The following is a 26,674-nucleotide window of genomic DNA, read 5'->3' on the forward strand; positions in this document are numbered from 1 at the left end:
CTTGTCACATAGCAGTCAATAGCAGCGCCCTGTCAACTCGTCGCCAAGCATCCATCCATTACATGTAGGTACCTTAGTAGTACTGCACCGTCCACTAACATGTAATTCCGGTACCTGTACTCTCCAGTCTCTATTCCGTCCACATGGATCAAATGGATCAATTGGATGCAACAGCGCCAAGCGCTGGCGGCAGTCCGTATTAGTGCCGGTTTGGATTTGTTCCTTTTTTTGGCCGCAAGCGAGGCATCTTTTCCCTTCCCAGGTCCTCGGCAATGAATCATAGATCAGCGGCGGCACCCTAGGCAGAGAGGGGGCTTAGAAGCTTCGTCTCGTCTTATTTTGGAGTCGACAAGCGATAGTCTGCCGCGACTGGCCCCGTATCAGAAGCCGGGAACGAAAGCGACCGCAGAGAGATTTGAAAGAGACGAGACGAGAGGATCAAGGGATTCGCTTGGATGAATCAAATCGTCTTGTCCTAGGTGTCTATTAGCTCTGGCTGCGGCTCTGGACTCTGGCTCTACTAGGGGATCCATGCTGTGCCATGGCTATTTTGACATGATGCCATGCCATGCCATGCCATGCTGTGCCGTGTCGTGTCATATTTGCCGAAGATATGTACCTGCGAGTACAAGTAGGTGTGTACATGTACTTGACGCTTCACTTGATTGCACGTATTACTGTATGGTGCCGCTTGTAACCTCAACCTCAATCTGATATCCCCATCCGTCATCGCCATGTCTTTTCTGTCTGCCTTGCGTAAAATATCAAGTGCCCAGTTAGGATGGAAGCGTCTACATGAGGCTAGCCCTGCCGCTGGTACATTATTTGCATCTGCTGGGACCAGTACGTGACATTGTTCGCTCGCATGGCATGCGTGGAGAAGGGCGCATCATGTAACTCTACTGGGCATTGATGCCCTCATCGAGTCCCCAAGAGCGACGATGAGATGACATGGCCTTGTCTCTCCTTCGCCAACTACTGCCCACCACCACCACCAAAACCTCAAGGGTTGCGTCGTAGTGGCTGGCTCCATCAGCAAGGGACCTCCCCCCCCTGGCACTGCCCAGTTGGACGAATACGGCATCCTTTCAAGGCGAAAAAGGTACGCGCCACGTGGGGGCTGCGATAGAAAGCAACTCCCCAATCTGTGCACTTACATGGGCAGAGGACATGACCTTTTGGTCGGCATCAGCCTGGCTAGTACCACCTGTAATCTGCCTGTGGTCTGGTCTTTTGAGATGAGATGATGGCCCTGGGATCCTTTACCGACGGAACGTCTAGAGCATCAGTGCGCAACCTGGCACAAGTTTTAGGCCACGGGTAGTTTTCTCCACCCACTCGAGGCCATTTGCCTCCCCTTCCTCGCTGTGACAAAAAGGCAAAGAAGAGAGAAAAAAGACACAGTGTTGTATCAGACGAGAGCCCAGAAAATTGGGGGGTGGACCGGGGGTGTGGGAGAGGATGGTGGTGGGTTGAGCCATGACAGGACAAAATACAGTTTGATGTTGTATTAGAGGGAATGACGGCCTCTCGATTGGGCGATTCGTACCGGCTATCGCTGGAGATGTATGCTTCCAATACGATACACGGGGCCTTTTCCAATGGGCAATCAATACTATGATGTATGCCTAGGGGAACTGTGAAATGATTCAACATGAATCCTCTTGCCCTGGATCCAGAAATCTGCATGCACGCCTCCATCTTTATTTTGTGCTTCTACTGCAGCCGGCTCCCGGTCCGTCGATGAGATTGGATGGAGACGCCGACAGGAACCCTCCCATAGGAATTGCCACGAGGCCCAAGAAGGCTGCATCCCGCACCTGAAAGGCGCCGTGGGATGGTGATCCGAACGAGTCGTACACACTATACATCATACACGATGTAGACACTATACATTACAACCGAACCGCATGCAGTCAGGATTGCAGTGCAGTGCAGTGCAGGAAAATGCGGTGCTTAGTTGCACATCGGTAGCCTCTACGATTGGGCTGACTCACGCGCAACCTCAGCCCTACGGCTTGATCAAAGCGGGCAAAGCCCACGCCCCCAAAAAAAGGGCCGTCAGCCACCCTGCCACCCACAACTCCCCTATGGGATGAGAGGGAAGAGAAAGAGAGAGAGAGAGAGAGTTAGACTGGGACGGGATTCCGCTTTAGCCTAGGGGGGGTGTGTGGTTTGCAAAAGCTCTGGATGTGAGCACGCGCCGGGGAACTGGGCTGTACCTCTCCAAGTGCGCAAGTGTAATACTAATAGTGAGCGAGAGAAATAAACGACAGGGCAGGGCAGCCGTCATCTCACCTTTTCGAAAAAAAAAAGGTCAGGGGGGCGTGTGGGAGGGACCCGGGTACCAAGGAATCCTGGGAACTGGTCTCGATGCAGGGAACCAGAAGACGTCGTTTCGTTTTGGGCAACTTGTTTGGTGTTTCGATGTTGCGGCTTTGCATATATAAGGTGGCTGCTTCATCCCGAGACCAGATGCCACTATTCCTCAGACAGACAGTCAAACACTCAAACAGAACAGACACACTAAACAACTACATCTCTTCCATCATACACACTTACATATATCCTTGGGATATCTCATCAGTCTTCTCACTCTCACCACAACTCTTTCACAAGACTATCTATATCTCATCTACTCAAGCCACCTCAACCACATCTACAACCAACCCACCAAAAATAAACCCTACACACTTTCAAAACAACAACCCAAAACTCATCATCACAATGGCCGCCTTTGCTTCCTCCTTCGACGTCTCCGTCTCCATGGTCGACTCTGCTCGAAGCGGCTACAACATCGTCTCCCGCCCCAACACCGGCCCCGGCTCTGGTTCCAGCTCCGGCTCCAGCTCTTCCTCAAGCGGCCGCCGGCCCGATGCCCGTGAATACTAAACGGCTTCTCCTGCTATTTCTTGCAACTTTCTTCTTTCTTCTTTTTTTCTTTTTTGAAAGCATCCAGTGCCTTCACAGGCATTTTCGTTCCGCCACAGCAGAGGCGCATGGAGAAGACGGATAGACAAAAAAACCACACGGCAATACCACCTCACTGGAAAAAAACAAGACAAAAAAAATTCGAACACCTCACTTTCTACCCCTCTGTATTTGTATCGGCATAGGATATTTTTTGGGCTTCGGGATCTCTCTTTTCTTCATCTTCACCTTCTTCTTCTTCTTTTTCAACCCCTTTTTTGGTTTGACGACATTCACGCGGCGTTGGATATGGGAACAAGACATCATGCTGCAAATGGCAGCCAGCTATACATGGATGGGTTCGGTCGATTTGTTTCTTCTGTTTTTGGATAGACCTCTGAAGCTTTACGGCACTGTTTCTTTCTCTTCACTTCTTGCTTTTCCAACCTTTTTATCTAGAGTGTAGAATAATAGTACAAGAGTTTTTCTCTCTGCCTTACCTTGAGTCTCTACTTTCCTACGCAAAACCTAGAACGCATGTTAGAAATGCAAAGTAAATCACTGGCAATGAATGCATCAACTCACTTTTCAAAAACCACGCCCAGCACATCTTCCACATCGCCAGCCTCCCCCTTGCCAGTGATGCGCGCCAGGCAATCCGCCGCATACCGCAAATACTCCGCCGCAAGCACCGTGTCCGCCTCGACATTCGCATCCTCCGGGCGCGCTTCCGCCAGAAACTCCTCCAGATGGCCCCTGCATCGGGCCAGGAGCTGTGCCTGGCGTGCCGTCACCCCCAACAGATCCTGCAAGTCGACAGGCATCTCTGTCATTTGCGAGAAAGTGCCTACCAAGGCCGCTGTCAGAGCGTGGATTCCTCCTGGATCCTTGCCCAGCTCAGAGCTCAGGCTGGCCTCCTTGCAAGAGATGGCGGCTATTTGGGCCGATCCCAGCCTGGGGACTTTTTCGCCTAATCTTTGGCGAAATTCATCCAGCATCCTTTGGAGTTGTGCAGGCTCGACCGTATCTCTCTTGTTTACCACGATAAGGCGAGCTTCGGCCGCTGCGGCAATGTCCAGCGTTTCCTGATCGTAGAGGATGAACGGACCGGACGGCCCGCTTTCAAGAGATGCCAGAACAACGACGATATCTGACTCTTGTGCCTTTTGCCTTGCTCTACGGATTCCCTCCAGTTCTACTGCCCCGACGGGACCCGACGGTACTAGATCATCGCTCGACCTGAATCCGGCCGTGTCCGCAAAGGAGCACAGGTATCCTCGAATGTCGAGGCTGGCCTCTACAATGTCTCGGGTGGTGCCAGCCTCGCCAGATACAATCGAAGCTTCACGGCCGACAATCAAGTTCATCAACGAGCTCTTACCCACGTTTGGCGGCCCAAGCAGTGCGATTCGGATACCGCTCCTCAGCAACTCACTCCTCTGGCCACCCTGTTCGTGCAGGTGAATGCCTCGGAGGATGTTGTCCACTAACCTCGCTACGTTGTCTAGCAAATCCGTCGGTGATTCATCAAAATGTTGGTCTTCTGAAAAGTCGATCAACGCCTCGATCTCTCCCCGGGCCAGGAGAAGCTCTTCCCTCCAGCTCTCATAGGTGCGAGCCAACACTCCCGAGTTTCCCCTGACGGCTGCGCGCCGCTGCTGCTCTGTCTCTGCGGATAGAATGTCGCCCAAGGATTCAACACGAGCGAGATCCAAGCGATCATTCAGGAACGCCCTCTTAGTGAACTCCCCAGGCTCGGCGTAGCGGATCCGATGCTCAGACGCACACTGCGGGATAGCTGCTAGAACCGCCTTGATCGTAGCTGTGCCACCATGGATGTGCAGCTCTAATACATCTTCTCCAGTTACCGTTTTGGGCGAGGGAAAGAAGAGGACTACTGCTTCCGAATCCAGCATACTTCGTTGGAGTCCTGCAAGCTTTGGGTCGAGTAACGATCGCACAGAGGCGTATCTAGGCTTTGGCAGTGCCTTTGATGGACACAGGGCTCTGTATATCTAAAAATAAAAGCGAAACGTCATGATTGGTTACTTGACCGCGTCCTGTAATTTGGAATTCTGCCCACTTACATCTAGACATGCCGGACCAGAGATGCGAATCACGGCGATTCCTGCCTTGCCTTGGGCCGTCGAAAGTGCGTATATCGTATCATTGGTACCTGCACCAAATCTAGTGCTGAGCTGCTCAAGCTCATTGGCTTTGAACGTCCGGCCCGAAAAGGATCTCAGGCTATGGTTACATGAGCATGACTTTGACGGCGCCTTTTTGAGCGCTCGAATTGATAAAGCAACGCCTGGACCTCGTCTGCCGGCGCGAGTCAAGTGCTGTAGCAGCAGGCTGTGGCGGCGCATGGGTTTTGAGCTCCCTAATGAAGAGGAAGGCTGTGGCTGTGAAATCAAAAGTGGCAAAAGTGTGTTGCATCGATATATACGTCTTAGACGAGGCTGGTGATGTGCGGGCGAAAGGAAAATTTCAGTGTTTGGTGTTGAGACGATGAGAGCTACAGCTATATCGTCCATCAACCAGTATGGAGACTAGATGGAACGCTGTGAGAGAGCGCACTGAAAATTTAGTGGCGGCTTTCACTACAGTTAGTGCCCGTGGCGGTCTCTCAGGCATCAACTCTGCACTAGGTCAAAGCGTCCTAGCGGATCCAGACATTGATATGTCAAATGAACATCTTCATTCATATTTCAAGCCTCACTCATATAGGCAACTTGAATACCACAGCCAACCAACGAATTTCACATATAGACAGGCGCATCTATAGAGTATCCTTTGACTGGCAACTAAACATCCACAAGCCATGGCTCCCACGGCAAACTCCCATGGCCGCTCTCACAGCTTACTTTTGCTCCAAAGGCTTCTGAATTTTCGAGATGCCGCCAGCCCTCTCACTCTCCTCCTCGACAACCTTGAACAGCCCGCCCGCCCCATCATTTCAGAGCTCATGACCAGAGCAAAGGTATTTTTTGCATGCAAGATTCTCTACATTATACACGCAGTAGACGACTGACACCCATAATCAGCTAGCAAAGACGAAAATCATATTCTTGTCCTTCTCCACACTCCGCAAGCCACGAGATGCAGATGTCCTCATCAAAGCTACCGGTAAAGATTCAAATACTGTGGCCCGAGAACTTTTAGCACAGTATCCCTCATTCCAACCGTCAGCTCTCAAAGATAAAACTGCGCAAAGTGAGTGACCACGATTAGTCCATGGAAGACGCATAACTAAGACGATGTAGGAGCCGTCGTCTTCATTGACTCATTGAATTCTCTTTCTTCGGCAGCCACTCAGTCCTTGGCCGTCTTCCTATCAAGCATCATCACCCCGGTAGTGTCCATCGTGGGCGTATACCACACCGATGTACCAGTCATTCTACCAAAGTCATTTAACGAATATGAACCTCACCCGTTTACGCTGCTATGCCACCTGGCCACAGCTGTATTGACGCTCTCAAACCTGCGGCAAGAAACTGAACGTCAAAAGGCGCGCAACAGAAGCGTTGTAGAGCCAGAGTGGGGTCTCAAAGAACATCGCGAAGGCATCCTTATTGGCCTCGCAGAAAAGGGCAAATCCGAGGACCAGGTAGGCGTCGTCATTAGTATGGATCTACGGAGGAGAAGCGGACGGGCCGTCGACGAAAAGTTCATCCTCATGCCCGGTTCTGCAGCGGCAAAGTCCAGGCTAGGCAAGCTTTGCCTGCTCACAGACCATCCTATGTTTAAGAAGCCCGAAGCCGAGCAGGGAGATGGAGGAGATGAACAACCTGAAAGCACCTTTAACTTGGGACTTACGGAAAAGCAGCGTAAGGACAGAGAGGGGATTGTGCTGCCGTACTTTGATGCGCAGACAGATATTGGAGCGGGCGAGGGAGGCAGAATTCTATATGAGATGGGTAGAGAGGATGACTTTGATGATGAAGAAGACGAGATATAAAAATAACTTTGAAAAAAGGATAAATAAAGAAGAGAAAAAAATATTGGCAAAAATAAAAAAAGATAATACGGCTCCATGATATATGAGAAGACATCCATGATGCACGGCCACATTGAATCACCTTGATATGCGCTCTACCAGAGTAACTGAGGCGCACATGCAAGGTTGCGCCACTCCAACTGCATAGCGTCAGCCACACCCATCAACTTCCACGCCCAGACAGAATCGACACTTATCGACAACGCAAACATACTCCTCCATATATAAGACGTCGGACTCGAGCTCGCACTTCCCTCTCGAGGCTCAAACACCAATTCGACATTGTCTGCCATTAGGCATCTCATCTTTCCGGCTAAAGTGTCAAGTCGTCCGCGTGGCTATTTGGTGGCCAATTCCCCCCTCTGAGGGTCGTGTGCGTTCTACTTGACACGTAGTTCCTCGGCAGCGCCCATACGAATCACTTTGTCCGCGAAAAGAGTTGCGAGACTTTGCTTCTTCTTCTTTTCCTTTGAATCTATACGTATACACATAATAGTCACATCAAAATGATTCGCTCAACACAGATTTCAAGGCTGGATGGTATGTCAACCACATCCAAACCCCAAACCCAAACCACCAAGCATCAGTTACTAACCTACCATCACAGGCCTCATGCTTTGCGCTTCCGTCGACGACGAGTCCCAGGTTCGCCCAAAACCTCCTCCCTCCCCCAACCACTACCCCAATCAACCAACCAGCTAATCCCCTCTCTCCAGTCCGACGCCGCCGCCCTCAATGAAGTCAAGCAGCAGCTCCGCCAAATCCAACGAAAACTCACCCGCAACTCCGAGTCCCAAGCCAGCATCGAGTCCTCCACCCTCTTCACAATCCACTACCTCATCGACTCCGACGTCGTCTTCCTCTGCATCTGCGAGCGCTCCTACCCGCGCAAGCTCGCCTTCACCTACCTCGCCGACCTCTCCCGCGAGTTCACAACCACATACACCCCGCAGGCCATCCACAACCCGGCCCTCCGCCCCTACGCCTTCATGGAATTCGACAACTTCATCGCGAAGACGCGCACCACTTACGCCGACGCCCGCGCTGCGCAGAACCTCGATAAGCTTAATGACGAGCTGCGAGACGTTACGAAGATTATGACCAAGAATATTGAGGACCTGCTTTACCGTGGTGATAATCTTGAGCGCATGGGCGAGATTAGCAGTCGTCTGAGGGATGATAGCAAAAAGTATCGTCGGGCTGCTGTGCGCATCAACTGGGAGCTTATGCTCAAGCAGTATGGCCCCTTTGCCGGCCTGGGCTTCTTCATCCTGATTTTCATCTACTGGCGCTTCTTTTAGAAGGGATCCAACTGGATTAGCTGTCAAGAGAGAGGGAAAGGGGAGAGGAAAGCAAAGGAAAACACAGGGGTTTAGGAAAGGAACCATGGGCAAACAAAGAGGTAGTGGGAGGGAAACATCGAGTTGTCAATGCACAAAGAGCGGAGCGTGGCGTTGATGGATATCCATTATATTCTATATACAGTTATGTGACTTAATGCTTCTATGCACCACAAGTGTCCCTGAAACTTTTCTTATCCTCCCTTGAACTTGTTTCTGCATCTGAGGCAACGCTGCTCTTCAGACTTGGTTCAGCTGTCGTTATTAAAAAAAAAAAAACAAAGAAAAGAAAAGAAGAAAGAAAGAAAATCACGCCGTACCCTTATTCGCCACAAAACTCCGAATTCAGATGCTTCGCTGAGCCCCCATCAAAGACGTGGTATTGCCTCTCTCACTTCCCTCTTCTCCTTCTGTTTGCATAAAAAGGGGCCTGAACCCCCCATGGTTCACATGACACAGCAATTATTGTCGGCTGTCGTTGTAGTCGGTAACGTGCTTGATCCGTGCTGCCACTCGAGGTGCTCCTGTAAGGACTTTACGTCGTCAAACTCTTCATCCGGACGGTACGGCTCCTCGTCGTCATCTTCGTCCTGCGGCTGCTCTCCAATCGCCTCACAGAGTGGACATAGTAGCTTGGCCTCCCAGTCTCCATGTGTCGGTATAATATGGTTCGCAATGGCCACCGGGGCGAAGATGATCTGCTTTTGATGCTGACCACAATTGGATAAGGCCAATGCTTGCCAATTCGAGTCGTTCGCCAACAATGACACCGGTTTATCTGATGAGCCAGGTGGCACTGCTTGAGTAGACGACCGCACCGTTGGCATGCGCTCTATGTCCTCCCATACCAAATGACCGTCGCAAAAGTCACAGACAAATGCAATATCTTGATCCCCAAACCGCTGAAAGGCTCCCACATTCTTGCATGCCACAAGTTCATCCGCAAAATATCTCCGGTATGTGTTTTCGTCGGGCTTGATTCCGGCCTTGGCGTCACGAGTAGGGGCACGCTGCTTCCGTTGTACAATGAACGCACCCAGACACCGCTGTGAAGCCTCCCGCGCCGATGTGAATACTCGCATTGCCGCCCGACATTGAGCTCGATGTAGCTCTCGTTTTAGTGAATATGTCTCGCGCACCCAGGTCGGATCGATAGGACCGCCGGATCGACTCCAGTCTTTTAGCTTATCCGTCAATGCCTGGAACTTGGCCCGAATCGCCCGCAACTCCTCCATTGAATCATCTAACGGCAGCATATCATATTAGTAACTGAGCAAACATCCCATCCCATCGAGGCTCTCTCACGTCTGCGGTCATGCTCATATTGCGAGCGCCCGTTGACCAGCGGCCCGAGCTCTTGAAAGTCCTTCCTGGCCTCGTCCAGCACCGAGTCCAGCGCACGCTCCTGCTCGCGCTCGTCTTGCCCCCAATGCCGTTTGTCGGAGAGGCTCAGGATGCGCTGACTGTCGGCAATGAGATTCGCAATTTCTGCCAGCAGTGTCCCAACCGAATCGAGGACGCCCATTGCTCTGGTGAGGAAGAGACGAAGGATGATGAGTCTCTCTTGGCATGCGAACCCCGCCTTGCAACTTGAGCAGGTGGGCTAGGGGCGTGGTGATATCTGATAGCCAGAGGACGACGCACAATCACGGGGTGACACTGCTTATGTATTGAGCAACGAATGGATGGATGGATCAGCCAAGATGGATCAACGGCACTCGTCAAGGGGCCTCGAAGAGCACCCGTCGACGGGCGCGTCGCATGGGGGGAAGCTCCACGGGTTGGGTGAAGCTCTCCAAATGACGTAGCGCGCTTGGGTCGAAGAAGCCGTTTATTACTATCAAAGTAAGGTTATGGATATACGGGCCGCCGTGGGAATCTTCAGCAGAACGTTGTGGCTGTGGCCGGCATTCGGTCGTGAACCCCAGACGGTTAGACACAAGCAAGAGAAAGGCGAGGCTGTGCTGCAAAACGGTGGGCCGCTGGAGGCTATGGCAGAAAGGGATAAGATAGGGATAACGAATCAGGACGAACGACGCAAACGCTGCCAAGGGAAGCAGAAGAAAGAAGAAGAAGAAAAAAGGGAGGCAAGATGAACAACGAGAGTGACGAAGACAAAGGCGAATGGAAGATGACGGATGGAGTTGGAGATGGCCAACCTGAGCACTTTAGAGAGAGATCCAAATGCTGCCCGCTATGTGGCTTGATGCGCTATCGCGGCCTCTGGTTGGAGGCCGTCGGTGGGGGGGAAATGCGCTGGAAGGGGCGCCGGCTACTTGGGAAGACGCCATGATTACAGGGGTCGAACTCGCTGTGACGCCTCCCCCATGTGCAGCCCGCTCATGGTCCCTTTTTTATTCTTTGTCTTTTCGCTTCGGCATCGAAATGTCCTACATTGCACTTATGCACATCTAATGACACCACCCACCACCAAAAGACGAAATTAGGGGCGCGTAGCCCTATAGAATCCTGACATTTGCTGTCCATAGGGCTGAGGGATTCATCACGGGAGCTCAGTGGTTCTTAGCCTGGTGTGTCAGCCCGGCTTAGCGAGAACAAAGACCGGCCAACCTGAAGCTTTTCACCCCTCCCACCTTTTGTCATCCATCCTGAAACAATAGCCAAGGGGGCCACTAACACATGAGGGCGTCCCAGACGTGAGGCCTCATCGCGAAGTTACTTTTGACGGCTCGGCGCTTGCTTTGTTAGTGCTCGTACCTGGCGATCAGGGTTCTTTATTGCGGAGAGAGGAGCTATGCTATTTATATCTCTTTGTTTTACATGATTATCAATTAGCTCGCATAGTCTATTTACTTGCTATGATCCCAAATCCCAAGCTACATGTAATCGATACAGCATACAGGTAGGTAGCATTAGAGCATGGCTTACTTTCTCTTAGTCGCCTTTCCGGCATCAGCGCCGGTGGCCTTAGCCTCGCTCTGCTCCTCAGCCGCATCCTTAATGGCAGCCTTGTCCTTCTCATCCTTCTTGTCAACAGGTTCCTCATCGTCACCTCCCTGGCCAAACTCGTTGACACGGGTATGGTCGATTCTGTAGGCCCATCGCTGGTACAGGTAGATGAAGAAGATGACGTCATCTCGGAACGTCGCCAGTCGATGCAGGATGGGCATCTTGATGGTGAAGGCGAACAGGTCGTCAATAAAGGTGTTGAGGAACTTGTACATCATGGCCTTGGCGGGCATGTGCGCCACGCTCTTGAGTCGGTAGTTGATGTACAGGGAGGGAACCATCATAAGGAAGCCGTAGGTGTAGACGGATCCGACAAGAGTGGTGATGACAAACGAGTACCACGACTTGTGAGTATCGTAGAATAGAGAGTAGATGCCGTAGGCAATCAGCAGAGGCACTGCCAGGATGTACATGTACTTGAAAGCGATTTCATCATACTCCTTGGTCTTCTCCTCGGTCTCGGTAAGCTTGTGCTTGTCTTCGAAGACGAACCAGTACGGCAAAAGCGAGCCCGGAGCCGTCTCTTGGAAACGAACGTTGACGACGGTGGTGATTTTCCAGAATTCAATGACGATGCCGACAACCTGGGTGCCGAGAATCATCCAGCTCGTGTTTTGCGAGTTGTCTAGCAGATACAGGAAGATGACTGTCTGCATAAACACATTGGCTAAGATGGAGCGGACCGAAATGCCAACGTTGTCCTTCTTCTTGCGGTAGTGGGCAATGTCGGATCCAAAGGCAAGCGTCTCCAAAATCATGTGAGCAATGCTGGCAAAAGCGGTGATGCCGAGCAGGATGGGGTTGGTGTCGATAAAGATTTCCTTGATCATTTCGATCTCCGATCCATCGCCGCCGCCAGGAATTGGGTTGCCGAGGGCAGCCTGGCGAGCGTTCTCCTTTGAATTTTGCTCAACAGCGGCCATGGCATAGAATTGCCAGCCGGGCATGTTGTTGAGGTCGATGTGAAGCGGCAGCTCCTTGACTGTGTCATTAAGGAGCGTCATGTGGGTCTTCAACTGCCAGAACGTGTTGACAAAAAGAGTTGGATCTAAGAGAAATGATGGGTTAGCTCTTCAATTTGCATTACAAATGTACCACGACGACATGACTTACAGTACCAGCCGTTTTGGCCCGTGCCATCGCGGGCGCCGGTTGCCTCAAGGCGGAGGAACGTCTTGAGGGCAGGGTGAATAGTGTCCAAGTCCTTGACTCCCAGGCCAGGCACCAGGGAGAAACTGGCATTCTGGTGGTAGTAGTTTGAAATGATGGGGCCCGACGTGTCCACCTCTTCTGGCTCCTCTACGGGGGAAGGAAGATCCTCAAGCAGATTTCTTGTCTTGACTACCTTTTTCTTGGGCAGATACTGGGTGAGAGGATGGACAACGTGGTATGCTCGACCGGGGTCATAGCTAGGCAGATACGGATCCAGAACGCTACCAGCAAGGCCAATGTAGAAGTGACCCCAAAGCGTGCCATTGTTCTGCACGGCTTCCGGCACGGTAAAGGTAGTATCGACTGACCGCTTGTCCGTCTTGTTGTTCATGTGAAACCTCTTCTCGTCCAGCACGATATACTCGGGTTGAACATTGGCCAGAGGGATCGGGTTAAAAGAGGGCGAGATGGCAACGACAATGTCCAGGTGACTGTCCTGTGGCCAGATGGGGGCAATGGTCTTAGGGATGTGCCTGTAAGTAGCGCCCTCATCGAGGTGTCGCGGCCGAAGCTGGTAAGGCGGGATGGTCCCCAAGTTGCCGGGGACGATGATGGATTCACCGGTCTCGGGATTGGTGGTGGCCACGCCGGTCTGGTCCTTGGCCATGTAGAAGCTGAGGAAGACGTTGACGCCGAGGTAGAAGACGACACCCATGATGATTTTGTTCATGCTGATGCCCTGCACGCAAACCGTCAGCTCGCATTCAAGACACAACACAAAATGGCTGGCAGTTTTGACTTACACTGCCTTGGTCTTGCTGGCGCCGTGCCGCCTGGCCCGCAGGCCGTTGCGCCGCTGTTTCGGGCATTGCGCAGACTGTCGGGCGTCGCGTGGGACACAGACCCGTCAGACGCCTTTTCGCCTTGTGGTGGTGAATCCGGAGAGCAGCTGGTCGCCCTGGAAGCAGAAAGGCGAGCGTCGTTGCGAGAGCTTCAAAATTGTGCAAGATGCATGTGGCCTTTCGCAAGCACGCAGCCTTGAGAGGTCCAGTTCCGTGTTGGGCCTAGGTCGAGCTCGTGTACCCATCACACACTGCGCAGCGCAAAAAGATACTTGAGCAGCGGCAGGCGGCGGCGGCCGGAGTAAATCGGCGCCGTGGGCCCCATCCACCCGGGTCGGCGAATCAGCGGCAGGCTCCGTAGCACGAGAGAGAGCTCTGGAATATGGCGGGCAACAGAAGAATTGAAGACGGGATAAAAAAAGAGCCTCATGGCTGGAGCGAGTCAAGGCGGGGTTATACTGAAGCCAGATTGACGACAAACTTTGAGCCGTGTTTTGCAGTGACACGCTGCCCCTGATCCACTGGGCCGTCACCAAGCAAAACGGCCAGGTGACGCATCTTGGCATCTAGAAGCCCTGAGCAAAGATCTCCCGTGATTAGCGAGAATCGGACATGCGAATGCGGCATTGTTTCAGTGTTGCCCAGACCGCATATAGTATCTAGTTGTCTTAAATGGAGCAGGATTAGAATACATGTACATGGCAATCAGGTCAGTGATGCATGAGTAGGTTGTACTCGTAGTGGCGGTATGCGGATATCGAGACTCAAATGCAAAATAGCAAGACAAAAAAAACCAACGGCGTAGAACTGAACCACAAACCCACTCTCCCTTCCCATTCCCCTCGCCCCAGAATCTGCTGTTTCTCACCGGCCCTGTCCTGGTGACCACTTTTGTCCAGCGCTCTGCGAAACCCAGCAAATGAAGTCCTCAATTGCCGTCGTACAAAGACCAGCCACGAAAACACCAAACTAAAGTTCCCAAGGGGAACTGTCAGATAGCCTGTCCCACCGCCCGAAACAAACGCCAATTGGGCGATCTCGGCCTGCGGCGAGCCAATTTGGCAATTTTTGAAAATTACCACATTCGCATTGGTCCCCGGCAACTGCATGACTCCCACGCCTCGAAGTTTGGGAATATGGATATCCTAACCGCTAGTCTCTAGTCCCTCTCGATTATGGGGGCCGGCGGTGGCCGATGGCTGCCGGGGGGGCGCTTTCGAACTAGTGGCAGCGTTTGCGCCGTCAGATCTGGAACGTTCAACTTTTGGCGTAATTCGCAGTTGTCACTCGCAGAAGTTATATCTAGCCCCGGGTTCGCCACCGTTTGTTTTCGAACTTCTTCTTCTCTCTCTTTTCTTTTCGACGAAGATTGAACTCTGGTTCGCTGCTCTTGAAACCAACAGGATTGAAGCTTTCTAGCCTCGCTCTTTACTCGACCGTCTGGCTCTTAACGCCCAAAGCCATACCCACCACTCCTTAGGCATCTGCCCAATCCCCGTCTGCTCAAGACTTCGGAGAAACATATATAAATCATTTTTAAATCGGGACGTCATCCTTCTTGTTCTTCTACTTCTTCTCCTGCTTTGTCGCATCTTTTCGCGCCTCGATTTCAACCCCGCCACGCAGAAACGACAAATCTAGAGATCCCCCACCATGACTGCTGATAGCACCGTTACCGGCCAGAATGGCGCCTCCAACGGCACCACCAACGGCACTCCTCGCACCAAGATCTGCGTATTCTGCGGTTCAAGCGCAGGAAACGACCCTGAACATGTCGAAACCGCCCGAGAGCTCGCCAGAGTAATGGCCGAGAACGATATTGACCTTGGTGAGTTATAGAACACCTCTTCTCAAAAGATCACAATGAGACACCCCTTGCTAACATCTCTTTTCTCAACCTTCCAGTCTACGGAGGCGGCACCGTCGGCCTCATGGGCGAAGTCGCAAAGACCCTGTGCGAACTCAAGGGCCCCGACGCCATCCACGGCATCATCCCCGAGGCCCTCGTCAAGTACGAGCGCGACGGCACCTACCAGACCATCAACACCAACAACCAATACGTGCCCACCGAGTCCACCTACGGCCGCACCACCGTCGTCAAGGACATGCACACGCGCAAGAAGCTCATGGCTGAGGAGGTCTTCAACGGCGGGCCCGGCAGCGGCTTCATCGCCCTCAGCGGCGGCTACGGCACCGTCGAGGAGCTCTTCGAGGTCGTCACTTGGAACCAGCTCGGCATTCACAAGCGCGGCATCTGCATGCTCAACATCAACGGCTACTGGGATGGCATCGTCCAGTGGGTCGACAAGGCCGTCGAGCAGGGCTTCGTCAAGCTGCCCAACAAGGACATTCTCGTCACCGCAACCACCGCCGAGGACGCCATCCTGGGGCTGATGAACTACCAGGGTTCCGAGGGTACCTTTAAGCTGGAATGGGGAACACAATAGATTTTGGGTCAGGTTAGGTTAGGGATATAGAGGATAAACCGTACAAAGGGAAAGCTTGGACGGTTCAGGACTGCAAACAAGCAAGCCCTGCATTTGCTTAATTATTATTTGTTTATTTTGTTGCTTCTTTGGACAGCTTTCAGGAAAAGAAATCATCACTGCATGTGGGGTATTTGATGTATGGTATAGAATGGTTTGGTTTTCAGCAAAACGATATACATGTTACATATCCATAGACAGGTTTACAATTACGTCATGGAACGGGAGTAATGTCATGATTAGGTATCTTTCTTTCTTTCTTTTTGTTATTATTCCTTCATTCGTGCCAAGTTTGACCATTTGTGCTGTCCCAAGCAGCCTCTAGTGATACATGATCTAAACTTTTCTCCCGCAGCCCCTCTAGTTCATCAGTGCCTCCTTATCGTCTAACTGTCAACCTCCATTCCCTCGCCCGCGGCGGCATCTCCCTCTCCCTCTCCCTCGCCTCCTTGGCTCTCGCTGGCACTCTCGATCCAAGACTTGACCTCGAAGCCGTCGTATAGTTTAAAGGGCTCGATGCTTGATCGGCCATTGGGGCCCTCTTTCAGGCCCACCAATCCCACTGATGTATTCTCGACCGTCAGCTCCTTGTCCTGTACCAAGCTCTCCTTGAGCGCTCTCAAGCCGTGCTTGACCAGTTCTTCCTTTGAGCAGTCGGCAAACGACTCAATGTTCCGCTCCAGATATGTTCGGGCCATCTGGCTTCGTGCGCCAATAGCAAACGCAACCATCTCCTCCGTCATACCCGATGGCTGGAACTCGAACAGGTGGGGCCCGTTCTCGTCGACGCCAGCTACCAGCAGCCCAATGCCGTACGGCCTCTTGCCGTAGACCTGGGTGTTGATCTGTGCCTTTTCGCCAATCATGCCGACCAGCGTGTGTATGGGGATCGGGCGGCCGTAGGTGAGGCGGTGGCCCAGGGACTGCTGCTTCATGAAGTTGGACAGGACGCGGGCATCTGATGTGAGGCCGGCGATGGCAATGGCGGTGTGTTCGTCAATCTCGAAAAGCTTCTTCTGGTACGACGACAGTTCCTCTGCGTTTCGCTGTTTGTGCCACGCGGGCCAAGGTCAGCCTTGGGACTGTTGTAGATGCTGAGGGGTAGATGCAAACTTGCCTTGACGGCAAACAGGCCGACATGTGTTTTGCTGGCAATTCCGACCACCACTGATCCCTGCTTCACGGCCTCGCCCGCATATTCGATCTGGAAGATGCGGCCTTGCGGCGAGCTAGAGACGATGTTCATGTCAGCTATGGCGAGCTTGGAGCTACGAGGCGACGGCAGCTGGAGGGGCTCCAGCCAGTCGGGCAGAGCACATACAAGGTGACGGAATCGTTATCGTAGTTGTTCCTGAACATGGTGATTCACTGCGGTCGGGGAAAGTTGCGGAGGGGAGAAAGAAGCGAGTTTTGTTTTGTAACGGCGCGGCGACGAAGGAAAGATGCCGTTTGGTGCTGCGATATGGCTGATGAGGGAAACGCATCCAGGCAACCTAAGCTTCGTCGCCTTGCTGTGGCTGGAGAGTCGGACGCCACCCACTGCGAGCACTCTTCAGCCACAGCCAACCAAGCTGTGGTCGGTGGGTGAGTCAGCAGTTCTTTAAGGCCATGTTAGTACACTCCACCTGGAAGAAATCGAACAGAATCAGATTCCGTTCCTAGATCTCAGAAGCAGCTGTTATTGCAGCTTGCAGTCAATGTGTCGAGTGAAATTATATAATTATTATAAGTAATTCAACTATGAACAACGAAACTCACTTCAATTGACCCAAAAAAACAAGCCCAATTCATCAGTACTACCTTACTTGGACTATGGCACCGTAGCATCATACTTACCCTAGTAGTTAGTAGACAGAATTAATTACTGTGACGCCAGCTTATTGCTAAAAGCATAATAAAACGCCAGCAAAAACGCAACATGTGCTTTTTCTCCGAGAGCGGCCAGCGCGGAGTCGGGCAGCATCGATGCAAGATCTATCTCATCCCCAGGCCTCCGACACATTTTGTAAACTCACCCTTGACTCACTTCACTTGAAACTCGGATCCAGTCCAATTTCTTCACAACTCGCATCGTTGTCGGTGCCATTAAACTTGTTTTCGCCCTTGTTCTTCTCGTGACTCACTTAAGGCCGCATTTTTTTTGTCGGTTTATAAGAACCAGAAACGTCCAAGTAAAATATCGCCGAACATCACCCAAGTTTACACTCGATAAGCCACTGACTCATTCACTCAAACTTGGTTCTCTGCTCATCACAACTCAATTCAAAAGCCAAAATGCCTGCCAGAGAGGACATCACATATTTCGGTGCCGGTCCGGCTCTACTTCCCACAGAAACACTGGAGAGGGCCGCCCAAGCATTGGTTAACTTTAACGGGACTGGGCTCGGACTTGCTGAACACTCGCATCGCTCCGAGATTGCCAACACCATCATCAACGAGGCCAAGGCTGATTTGGCCAAGTTCCTCGACATCCCCGATGACTATGAGATCCTCTTCATGCAGGGAGGTGGCACGGGCGAGTTCTCAGCCACGGCGTACAACCTGGTAGGCTCATGGGTCGCCAACAAGCAAGCAGAGATCTCTTCACAGGCCGGACAGGACAACTCCGAGCAGACGCAGCTCTTGAACGACGCAGTCAACAATGATCTCAAGTTGGACTACATCGTCACCGGCAGCTGGTCGGCCAAGGCGGCGGCTGAAGCGGCGAGACTGTTTGGCCAGGACAAAGTCAACATCGTCGCTGATGCCAAGCTCAGCAACAACGGCAAGTTTGGCATCATTCCCGATGAGAGCACCTGGAAGCTTTCCAAGAATGCTGCTTTAGTTTACTACTGCGACAATGAAACAGTCGACGGAGTGGAATTTGCCGGGTTCCCCAAGATTCTGGCTCCCGGTCCTGACGGCAAAGGCCCCATTGTCGTGGCTGACATGTCCTCAAATATCCTCTCGCGAAAGGTAGACGTCAAGAACTTCTCCGTCATCTTCTTCGGTGCCCAGAAGAACCTGGGATCTGCCGGCATCACCGTCGTCATCATCAAGAAGAGCCTCATTGCCCCCATCACTAAACAGCCCTCGGCGCAAACGATGAGACAACTGGGACTCCCCATTCCACCCATCATCTTGCAATACGACACCATTGCTCAGAACAACAGCTTGTACAACACGCTCAGCATTTTCGAGTAAGCCATCTCTCTGTCAAGACAAGCTATCTACACATGCTAACTCTTATCCCCTCTTCAAGTGTCTACATCGCCGGTCAAGTCCTGAAGAGGGCTCTGGCCAACTTCCCTGACAACGTCAGCGGCCAGGAGAAGCTCGCCAAGCAAAAGGCCGAGCTCATCTACGACGCTCTGGACTCCCATCCCGACGCATACCGCGTCGTGCCCGACAAGTCTGTGCGTTCCAGAATGAACATTTGCTTCAGGGTGACCAAGGGCGGCGACATCGATGCTGCTGAAAAGGACTTCTTGAAGCAATCCACTGCTCTGGGCCTCACCGGCCTCAAGGGACATCGCAGCGTGGGCGGAATCCGCGCCTCAAACTACAATTCGATTACGTTGGAGGGAGCGCAGAAACTGGCCCAGTTTCTTGTTGATTTTGCAAAGGCTTCTTAAGTGCCATGTAGGCCTTGATGAGTTGAATTAGGTGATGGGCGTTTTTATGGCATACATTGTATGCTTGTGTGTATGTGTGCATGTATGGAGGTATAGGTTTGCATCAACTGGGACATATGGTTGTCGAATTTCAACATGTCCGACGATGAGGATATTGGTATTTGGCGAGATTGTAAAAGTTCAGATAAAACACAGGCGTGCCAATAGTAGGCATCGAGCTATAAGATTCTCAGCAATAAAACACAGACATGTCTATAACCATCGCTGAGGAATCAGATCCCTGATACAAACGGATGGCTAACTCGATCAAAGTCTTGGTATTTAGTTAATCATGCATTCTGTGTCCCTTTGGTATCGTATCGTAAACGCTCAGCCATCCGCTCTATAAATAATCCCAAAACTTTAGAGCGCAAGCTCATCAATCTCCATACTATCGCGCGCCTCTCTCTTCCTAGACACAATCTTCATTCGCGGTGCATCACCATTAGCACTCCCATTTGTCTTCTCATTAGCATTCCCATTGGTCTTCTTCTCAGCCTCAGGCAAATCTCTCCGAATCTTCATTTCCTCGGGAATCTCAACACCCCAGTCCTCCTCCAGCTTATCCATCAGATACTTGTCGAAATCGCCCGCCTTCCTTCTCTCATGCGCACTCCACGCCTCCGCAAGCCACTCCGGATCGTGACGGCCCTCAGCAATGTTCTCCGTATACGCGGCGCAGTCATAGCGAAAACTGTCGTCGTTCATCAACGACGCAAAATTGGGTCGCGCGTCTTCCGTTCCGGCGTCAAGAATGTGGCCCTTGTCGGGGAAGAGAGCCAGGATTTCCGCCTTGTCATCTTGGTCCAGGGCCGACCATGCCATAGGGTTACATAGAATGCTCTGTTCATTCAGTTAGACGTTATTTTATCTTGCAACTTATCAGGAGGACGAAACCTCGGTGGTAAAGAGGGAAGCTGCATCTGGACAAGAAGGGGGAGGCTGGACAAACTCTCAAATTCGCCGAGGCTAGAGGCGACCCTGCGCACTTTAGTAAACCTTCAACATCCCATTCAGCCTTCTTTGGTGTTTTCGCTTTCTTTTTCGCTGGAGTGCTGCTCTTTGGCCGTTGCGGGATCGCTTTGGAGTCGTCATTGGATGGTGTTCCGAAGCGCTTGGGAGCTGTGACGTTGCGCCGCGGTCGCACCGGCGTGAATGGCGGCTCAAAGTCATCAGATTCAAGCGAAGAAAGTGGTGACGAAGACGGGATTTCTGTCTTGATGGGCTCTGTTTTTGTGTCGGGTTCAGCCGACGCGAAATCTGCCGTCGACATTATGTGGTTTGGGGCTGGGATGAGGTTCTGATGCTGCTGGGTCAAGTTGTCACCCAGGCGATGTTGAGATGTTTTGCAGAGATTAAAGATGTCAACATGGCGTTAAATGTACATGTTTTATTTGAACCAAAGTGACTCGGTCCTGCTTCAATTATTTAACAGGACGCAATTGATTTTAAGAAGTTAATGTTAAATCATTCTGGGAGATGTCTAGGCGATACTTTCTTAGCCCACGACGACGAAATATGGCTCTAGGGTAGCACATTATGGGTGCGTGCATGTTTGTAATCAGAAGGCTTGAAGCAAAGCTGTGGTATTGGAAGGTTTATTTTCATAACAAATACTACCTAGGTAGGCAATATTGATGCTATATACAACTCTTGGAATCTATTTTCTAACTGCTTGTTTAACTGCATACTATATGCATCTCTGGAGTTTACTGCCAACACCCTCACATTCATGTCCAATATGGCGAGCAATGTACTCAATAAAGCCCATTGCACTCATTACCACGCATTCACTTTAATCACTGCCACATTCCTAAGCCCGCAACTCACGCAATAGTTAAGCAGCAACAATCTCTCACGACAAACAGCTTCTATTGGGTGCTACATACTATCACATCTTGATACCTCCAAGATCATCTCTTAGTTAAGCACCTACTCATCCATTTTAACACCCACCCACTCGAGTCATTTCTCCAAATCCTATCTTCGGATCAAGTCCTATCTGCCGCATTCCGTTTCCCCAGCGTCAATACATAGTGACTGCAAAATACATCCGTACATACATGCAGACATTATCCTTTGAATTTAGCCGGCAAACTCCAGGCCCCATCAACAATGATCGACCGTCATGCAGGGTTCAAGGAACTGCTAGTTGCCTTGTAGACCCTCATGTACCGAAGTTGAGCATGCACATCTTTACTGCCGTCTGCCGTCCTGCCGTGGCCTTTTCAACCCATCTAATACATGCAAATTTCCCCCAAATTAGAGAGAAGAAGAGAGAAAGAAGACACAGCTAAAGACGTCACACACCCGCTGTAATTACCCCACCATTCATTCAACCATCAAAGACGGGATCAATTGACAAAAGTTATCCCTCGAACGAGAAGATACCTGTACTGTAGCTCTCGCTTGGCTTCTCCTCTTCTTCTTGTCCATTTCTCCACACAATACCCCATCTTGCCCCTCACTCGCGATGCCGCAGTCGCAGTCTGATATCACCCAGAGCAGCTCGGCTCAATCAAAACCGAAAAAAATAATAGTCTAGAGCTTGCATGGCTTGCACACCACTTTGCCCAAGCATTAGCTTTTTAGTGCCTTTTTGTCTGCCGGAGAAAGCTCATGATGCTTACCTTTGTAGCGTGAAATAAAATAAAGCTTGCCCAAACCTCCGTATACGCAGCATCAAGACAGTTGAACCACATCCAACATTGAGCGGAACCCAATCATAGTAGCAGACTCGCTCACCAATCTCAAAATGGCTCCCCTCACGCTCGGCTACAATGACAAGCATCCCTTTGCCCAAGTCCCCATTACGGATCGCGCCTCTGTCCAAGAGCTTCTCCGGACGCTGCTCGACCCTCTCGAGCCTTTCTTCTCACCCCAAAAGGCCCGCGTCAAGTGCCCTGGAGCTACGGCCGTCAGATTCGACCAGACCGCGTCCGAAGTAGAAGGCTTCTTCCGTCCTATCTGGGGTCTGGCGTGCCTGCTGGCCGGGGGTGGCCAGTATCGCGGCACAGACTGGTGGGTTCAGGGGATCAAGGCCGGCACTGACCCAGAAAGCCCCGAGTATTGGGGATATCCTCGTGACAATGACCAACGCATGGTTGAGATGTGCCCTTTTGGTAATTCATGTGATTGTTGATATTGGAAGTTGATCGCTGAAAATGACGGAAGCTGATCGCATCATCTTGTATAGGATTCGCGCTGGCCGTCGCACCAGAGTTATGGAACGGTCTTTCGGAAAAGGAGCAAGTCAATGTCGAGAATTGGCTTGGAAACTCTATCAACGAGAAAAAGTCTGATCAGTCCTTGCATGAAATCATGCCGTAAATGCCCTTCACTCACTGACAAAGTCTCACAGCATGCCCAACACCAACTGGCTCTGGTTCCGCGTCTTCGCCAACCTAGGACTCAAGCAAAACGGAGCCAAATACTCAGAGGAACGACTCGAGAGTGACATCAAGCACCTCGATACCTTCTACCGAGGAGACGGCTGGTCCAACGACGGTCCTGAGGGCATCCATCGTTAGTCTACTCTTCTCCCACTTTGCTTTCCTCTTAGACTTCTCTCCACCGCAATACTCACGCCTCTTGTTATTCCGCAGAAATGGATTATTATTCCTCCAGCTTCGCCATCCACTTCCTTCAGCTCCTCTACGCCAAACTCGCCGCCAAGGCTGACCCATCCCGTGCAAAGGAGTTTAAGCACCGGGCTGAGATCGCCGCTCTCGACCTCGTCCACTATCATGACGAGCTCGGCCGAGCCATCCCGTTTGGCCGTAGTTTAGTCTACCGCTTCGCCATGGTCGCCTTTTGGGGCGCCCTGGCCTACGCAGACGTCGACCTGCCGGCTCCCCTAACGTGGGGCATGGTCAAGGGAATTGTCCTCCGCAATTTCAGGTGGTGGCAGACACAGGGTGACATCTGGACGTCGAGTGGGACGCTGTCTCTCGGGTTTTCGTACCCGAGCATGTATGTACGTGTGATGATCATGATGGCTACTCATGCAGGTTCCATATTGTTTCCGATGCTAGATCGCTGACCCTTATTTCACGTGAAACACTTGCAGATTACCGAGAATTACAATAGCCCTGGAAGTCCTGTGAGTAGCATTGATGCAACCCCCAATCTCGGCATCATCCAGAGAGGCATCGTACTAACTGTACGGGACAATGATCAGTATTGGTCATGTTTAGCTTTCATCTGCCTGGCAGTTCCAGAGCAGCATCCATTCTGGACATCAGAGGAGGAGCCAATCAGCCCCCAGATCCCCAAAATCAAGGCAATCCGGCATCCAGGTCACATTACCAGGTGAGAGCAGCCTCATTTACCCACCAATGGGAAGCCCAGAAACATTCTGCTGACCGTGTAATTCTGAACGCTGTTAAAGTTACCTTGGCGGACATTGTATGCTCCTCTCTTCGGGCCAAGCATGTGGTTATCCAATGAAGGCCACCCACGCCAAATATGGAGGGTTCGCATACAGCAGCGCCTTTGGATACTCGGTGCCCTCCGGGCTCTTCTCCTTGGAGCAATATGCCTTGGCGTCGCAGTTGGGGCTTTCAGATGATGGTGGCGAATATTGGAAGACGAGGAGGCTATCCGAGTATGCCGCTATTGAAGAGCGAGACGGCCAGCCCATTCTCGTTTCAGTCTGGAAGCCTTTTGCCGATGTCAAGATCAAGACATTATTGGTGCCCCCTGTTGAAAGCACGCCAAATTGGCATCTGCGGGTACATCACATCCAAGCTGGTCGGGAGGTCATGACCGCAGATGGTGCCTTTGCCATCCGCAACGTCAACTCCGAGAACGGAAGATACTTGGATCTATACGATGAATCAAAGGGCGAGGGAACAAGCCCCAAGATCATTGGCAACTATGATACCAACACACCGGCTGGCTGGGACACGGGACTCAATGGTGCCTTTGCGGCGGCCCTGGACAGAGGAGCTGTTGGCATCAAGGCTCTAGAACCACACGGCCAACGACAGGCCATGCTTGTGAATGCTGATCCCAACACAAATCTCATGGAGAGTCGGACAACAATACCGACCTTGCAGCACAAGATCCCCCAGGGCCAAGGGGTGTGGTACATTTCTGCAGTCTATGCCAAACCAGCGGGCACTGGCGTCCCCAAAGAGAGCTATCTAGATGGATGGAAGAGTCCTCCCACGATCCCCAACTGGCTAGTCTTGGAGATGGCAGCAGATGGCGGGATGTAACAGTGTAGGCGACCGAGCTTGCCGCATGTGTTTGCGATCATCTCTTTGACCCAACGTTCTTCCCACTCTTTAGTGGTGGGGAGACGATGTCGGTCACGGTTCAACGAGGCTAAGGGATTTTGCCTAAAGAGAACATGGCAAATAGACGTAGAAATAAACTTACATGTACTATTTTGTACCAGCAGCCTTATACCGCAAACCGTAGCCTGTAGCGCAAGCCACCAACGGAGAGGTGAGGTGAGGTACGCGTGTGTACGGTATGAATGTACATGTAACCTGCCGCACGCGAGTAATAGCGTTTCTGCGCAGATCGGAGCCGTCGAGCACGGAGCGATTGATGAATGAATTTCCATGAATCCCAGCAGTTCAAGTAGGCTCCACCCGGGAGCAGCCCGCTTGACGGCATGCCTCTATTAGGCATTCGAGGCGAAAGACTGCTGCCGTCAACCTTCCCCACGAGTGATCGTTTAGCTGACCAGGGTGCCTGGTTGGCTGGCACATGGTTGCAACAGCAAAAGATGGATGCTCTGTGTCTGACATGCCTACTCGTATACCTGTACGAGCCCTGAGAGCTAGGATTCGTTGGACCGCCATGTCGTGGCCGAGACTCTCCTGTCCAGAGGGCTGTGGCGGCCAGCTAGCAGCGAAAAAAATCCTCGAAACAAAGGGCCCCAAACCCAGCTGATACTAACAATAGCGCATCTCGATGGCTTGGCGCCACAACTCAGAAATGCGGAGAGATCTGGAGAAGGCGAATAGTGCTATAACATATCGCTGCGGAGCAAAGCAGAGGGAAAAAAAGAAAAGAAGCCCAAAAGATGGATTCAATGTTCCGCCTCCACGAACCCCACCTCCTCGGCCCCACAAGCGGTTAAAAGAAAGGAGCCCCTGTATGCTTAAGTGCTTGAGGACGAAACGGGGAAACATGGCTGTGACTTGTGTGATTCTTAACAGTATCTGCCGAAATCCCGCGTTTCGATGTTGGCGGGCTGGGGGGATAATCCGGGGGAGGGGATGCCACTTCCCCATGCCTTGCAAGACCACGCACCGCTGGAGACTGGAATTTGAATTGTAGAGTAATCGTGACCGTGTTGGGCCAGCGATGCCCTTTGCCCGTCATCACGAGATGTAAATCCATCGTTCTTGGCAGCCAGACATCCGCTCATTGGCGGGACTTGATTCTTCCGCAGGGGAGATTTTCCTCAATGCAGAGCCGAAGCCATAACCCCGGCCCGTGTCTGTGCACTAAGATAATCGGCGCTCCACGGCGGGTGAAGCAGCGCCTTAGCTGAAAGGCAAAACCTGGCCTCAAAGCTCTGGACATGTGCTAATGATTGGTAGCCCATGTACGAAATCCAGGGCTCTCCTCTGTTGGTAGAGACGCTGTGTCGTCAATGGTGTTGCGCGGCGCAACTTGCCGTACTCCGTGGAATTGCTAAAATTGCAAATCTGGTGGCATCCCGTCCTGTCAACGGTGAAAAAAGGACGCGCCTCTTGCCAGCGAATCGCGGGCACTGGTTGATCAGTACATTGGGTAGCCCAGCAAGGAACATGGGCGAAAGCAAAAAGGGCCGACAAAAGGGCGCCCCAACCCAAAGAGTGACAGTCTGTCTCCTCATGCTTCCCCGAAGAGGCTGTGAACAATAGGTCGTTCGTTGCAAACATGAGAGCTCTGTATAGGTCACGAATAATGACGAATGGTTCTTTGTGATGTCCATGTGCAAGAGGGCGATTTGCTGATGATCGTTGTTGACGTCTCATGCCTGCTGTGAAGCCCCATGCAGCTTGCAGTTGAGCCACCCTCTACGGCTAATATCATGCATCTCAGCATCGCCTGTCACAAGAATCCGTATTGCATCCACATACATACGTATGAGCCGTGAAGTACAGTACTGTATGATGTAGAACCAACCATCAGATCATCGTTGCTCTCCACCTGGTGCTTGTTAGCCAAGAGCTCCGAGGTGTCCACTCCCCCCGGCCAGCTGGCTTCAAAGTCTGGGGAATTTTAGCCCGGTGGTTTCACTCGTCTGATTGTTCCGCGCATCTGGGGGGGCCGCTCTAGCTCGCTCCTTTCGCTTGCATTTGCACTTTGAGCA

The 26,674-nt window shown here is 51.8% G+C and overlaps 10 protein-coding genes across 10 annotated transcripts; 5 read left to right on the forward strand and 5 right to left on the reverse strand.

Moving 5' to 3' along the window:
* Positions 1–3,419: 3,419 nt before the first annotated feature.
* Positions 3,420–5,279, reverse strand: T069G_00439 (mnmE helical domain-containing protein; the record flags this gene model as incomplete). Its single annotated transcript, XM_056167649.1, has 5 exons — positions 3,420–3,438; positions 3,496–3,716; positions 3,762–4,358; positions 4,410–4,925; positions 4,998–5,279. 5 exons carry the CDS (start codon positions 5,277–5,279, stop codon positions 3,420–3,422), a joined length of 1,635 nt encoding a protein of 544 aa, XP_056032965.1.
* A 455-nt stretch (positions 5,280–5,734) lies between these two features.
* T069G_00440 (elongator subunit iki1 domain-containing protein) lies at positions 5,735–6,871 on the forward strand (the record flags this gene model as incomplete). The annotated part of the gene is made up of 3 exons (XM_056167650.1): positions 5,735–5,893; positions 5,958–6,126; positions 6,177–6,871. 3 exons carry the CDS (start codon positions 5,735–5,737, stop codon positions 6,869–6,871), a joined length of 1,023 nt encoding a protein of 340 aa, XP_056032966.1.
* A 545-nt stretch (positions 6,872–7,416) lies between these two features.
* Positions 7,417–8,211, forward strand: T069G_00441 (regulated-SNARE-like domain-containing protein; the record flags this gene model as incomplete). Its single annotated transcript, XM_056167651.1, has 3 exons — positions 7,417–7,450; positions 7,518–7,555; positions 7,627–8,211. The coding sequence occupies 3 exons, from the start codon at positions 7,417–7,419 to the stop codon at positions 8,209–8,211; spliced, it is 657 nt and encodes a 218-aa protein (XP_056032967.1).
* A 485-nt stretch (positions 8,212–8,696) lies between these two features.
* T069G_00442 (uncharacterized protein) lies at positions 8,697–9,775 on the reverse strand (the record flags this gene model as incomplete). The annotated part of the gene is made up of 2 exons (XM_056167652.1): positions 8,697–9,493; positions 9,556–9,775. 2 exons carry the CDS (start codon positions 9,773–9,775, stop codon positions 8,697–8,699), a joined length of 1,017 nt encoding a protein of 338 aa, XP_056032968.1.
* A 1,360-nt stretch (positions 9,776–11,135) lies between these two features.
* Positions 11,136–13,241, reverse strand: T069G_00443 (cleft lip and palate transmembrane protein 1 (CLPTM1) domain-containing protein; the record flags this gene model as incomplete). Its single annotated transcript, XM_056167653.1, has 3 exons — positions 11,136–12,268; positions 12,334–13,111; positions 13,176–13,241. The coding sequence occupies 3 exons, from the start codon at positions 13,239–13,241 to the stop codon at positions 11,136–11,138; spliced, it is 1,977 nt and encodes a 658-aa protein (XP_056032969.1).
* Positions 13,242–14,867: 1,626 nt separating this feature from the next.
* On the forward strand, positions 14,868–15,661 carry T069G_00444 (putative lysine decarboxylase domain-containing protein; the record flags this gene model as incomplete). The annotated part of the gene is made up of 2 exons (XM_056167654.1): positions 14,868–15,042; positions 15,120–15,661. 2 exons carry the CDS (start codon positions 14,868–14,870, stop codon positions 15,659–15,661), a joined length of 717 nt encoding a protein of 238 aa, XP_056032970.1.
* Positions 15,662–16,086: 425 nt separating this feature from the next.
* Positions 16,087–17,059, reverse strand: T069G_00445 (proteasome subunit domain-containing protein; the record flags this gene model as incomplete). The annotated part of the gene is made up of 3 exons (XM_056167655.1): positions 16,087–16,746; positions 16,818–16,929; positions 17,022–17,059. 3 exons carry the CDS (start codon positions 17,057–17,059, stop codon positions 16,087–16,089), a joined length of 810 nt encoding a protein of 269 aa, XP_056032971.1.
* A 915-nt stretch (positions 17,060–17,974) lies between these two features.
* T069G_00446 (aminotransferase class-V domain-containing protein) lies at positions 17,975–19,314 on the forward strand (the record flags this gene model as incomplete). Its single annotated transcript, XM_056167656.1, has 2 exons — positions 17,975–18,879; positions 18,942–19,314. The coding sequence occupies 2 exons, from the start codon at positions 17,975–17,977 to the stop codon at positions 19,312–19,314; spliced, it is 1,278 nt and encodes a 425-aa protein (XP_056032972.1).
* Positions 19,315–19,716: 402 nt separating this feature from the next.
* T069G_00447 (asx homology domain-containing protein) lies at positions 19,717–20,626 on the reverse strand (the record flags this gene model as incomplete). The annotated part of the gene is made up of 2 exons (XM_056167657.1): positions 19,717–20,196; positions 20,306–20,626. 2 exons carry the CDS (start codon positions 20,624–20,626, stop codon positions 19,717–19,719), a joined length of 801 nt encoding a protein of 266 aa, XP_056032973.1.
* A 1,482-nt stretch (positions 20,627–22,108) lies between these two features.
* On the forward strand, positions 22,109–24,575 carry T069G_00448 (uncharacterized protein; the record flags this gene model as incomplete). The annotated part of the gene is made up of 7 exons (XM_056167658.1): positions 22,109–22,475; positions 22,550–22,649; positions 22,715–22,878; positions 22,959–23,329; positions 23,423–23,455; positions 23,534–23,664; positions 23,744–24,575. The coding sequence occupies 7 exons, from the start codon at positions 22,109–22,111 to the stop codon at positions 24,573–24,575; spliced, it is 1,998 nt and encodes a 665-aa protein (XP_056032974.1).
* Between the last annotated feature and the right edge of the window lie 2,099 nt (positions 24,576–26,674).

This window comes from Trichoderma breve, chromosome 1 (genome assembly GCF_028502605.1).
Source record: "Trichoderma breve strain T069 chromosome 1, whole genome shotgun sequence".
Classification (NCBI taxonomy): Eukaryota; Fungi; Ascomycota; class Sordariomycetes; order Hypocreales; family Hypocreaceae; genus Trichoderma; species Trichoderma breve.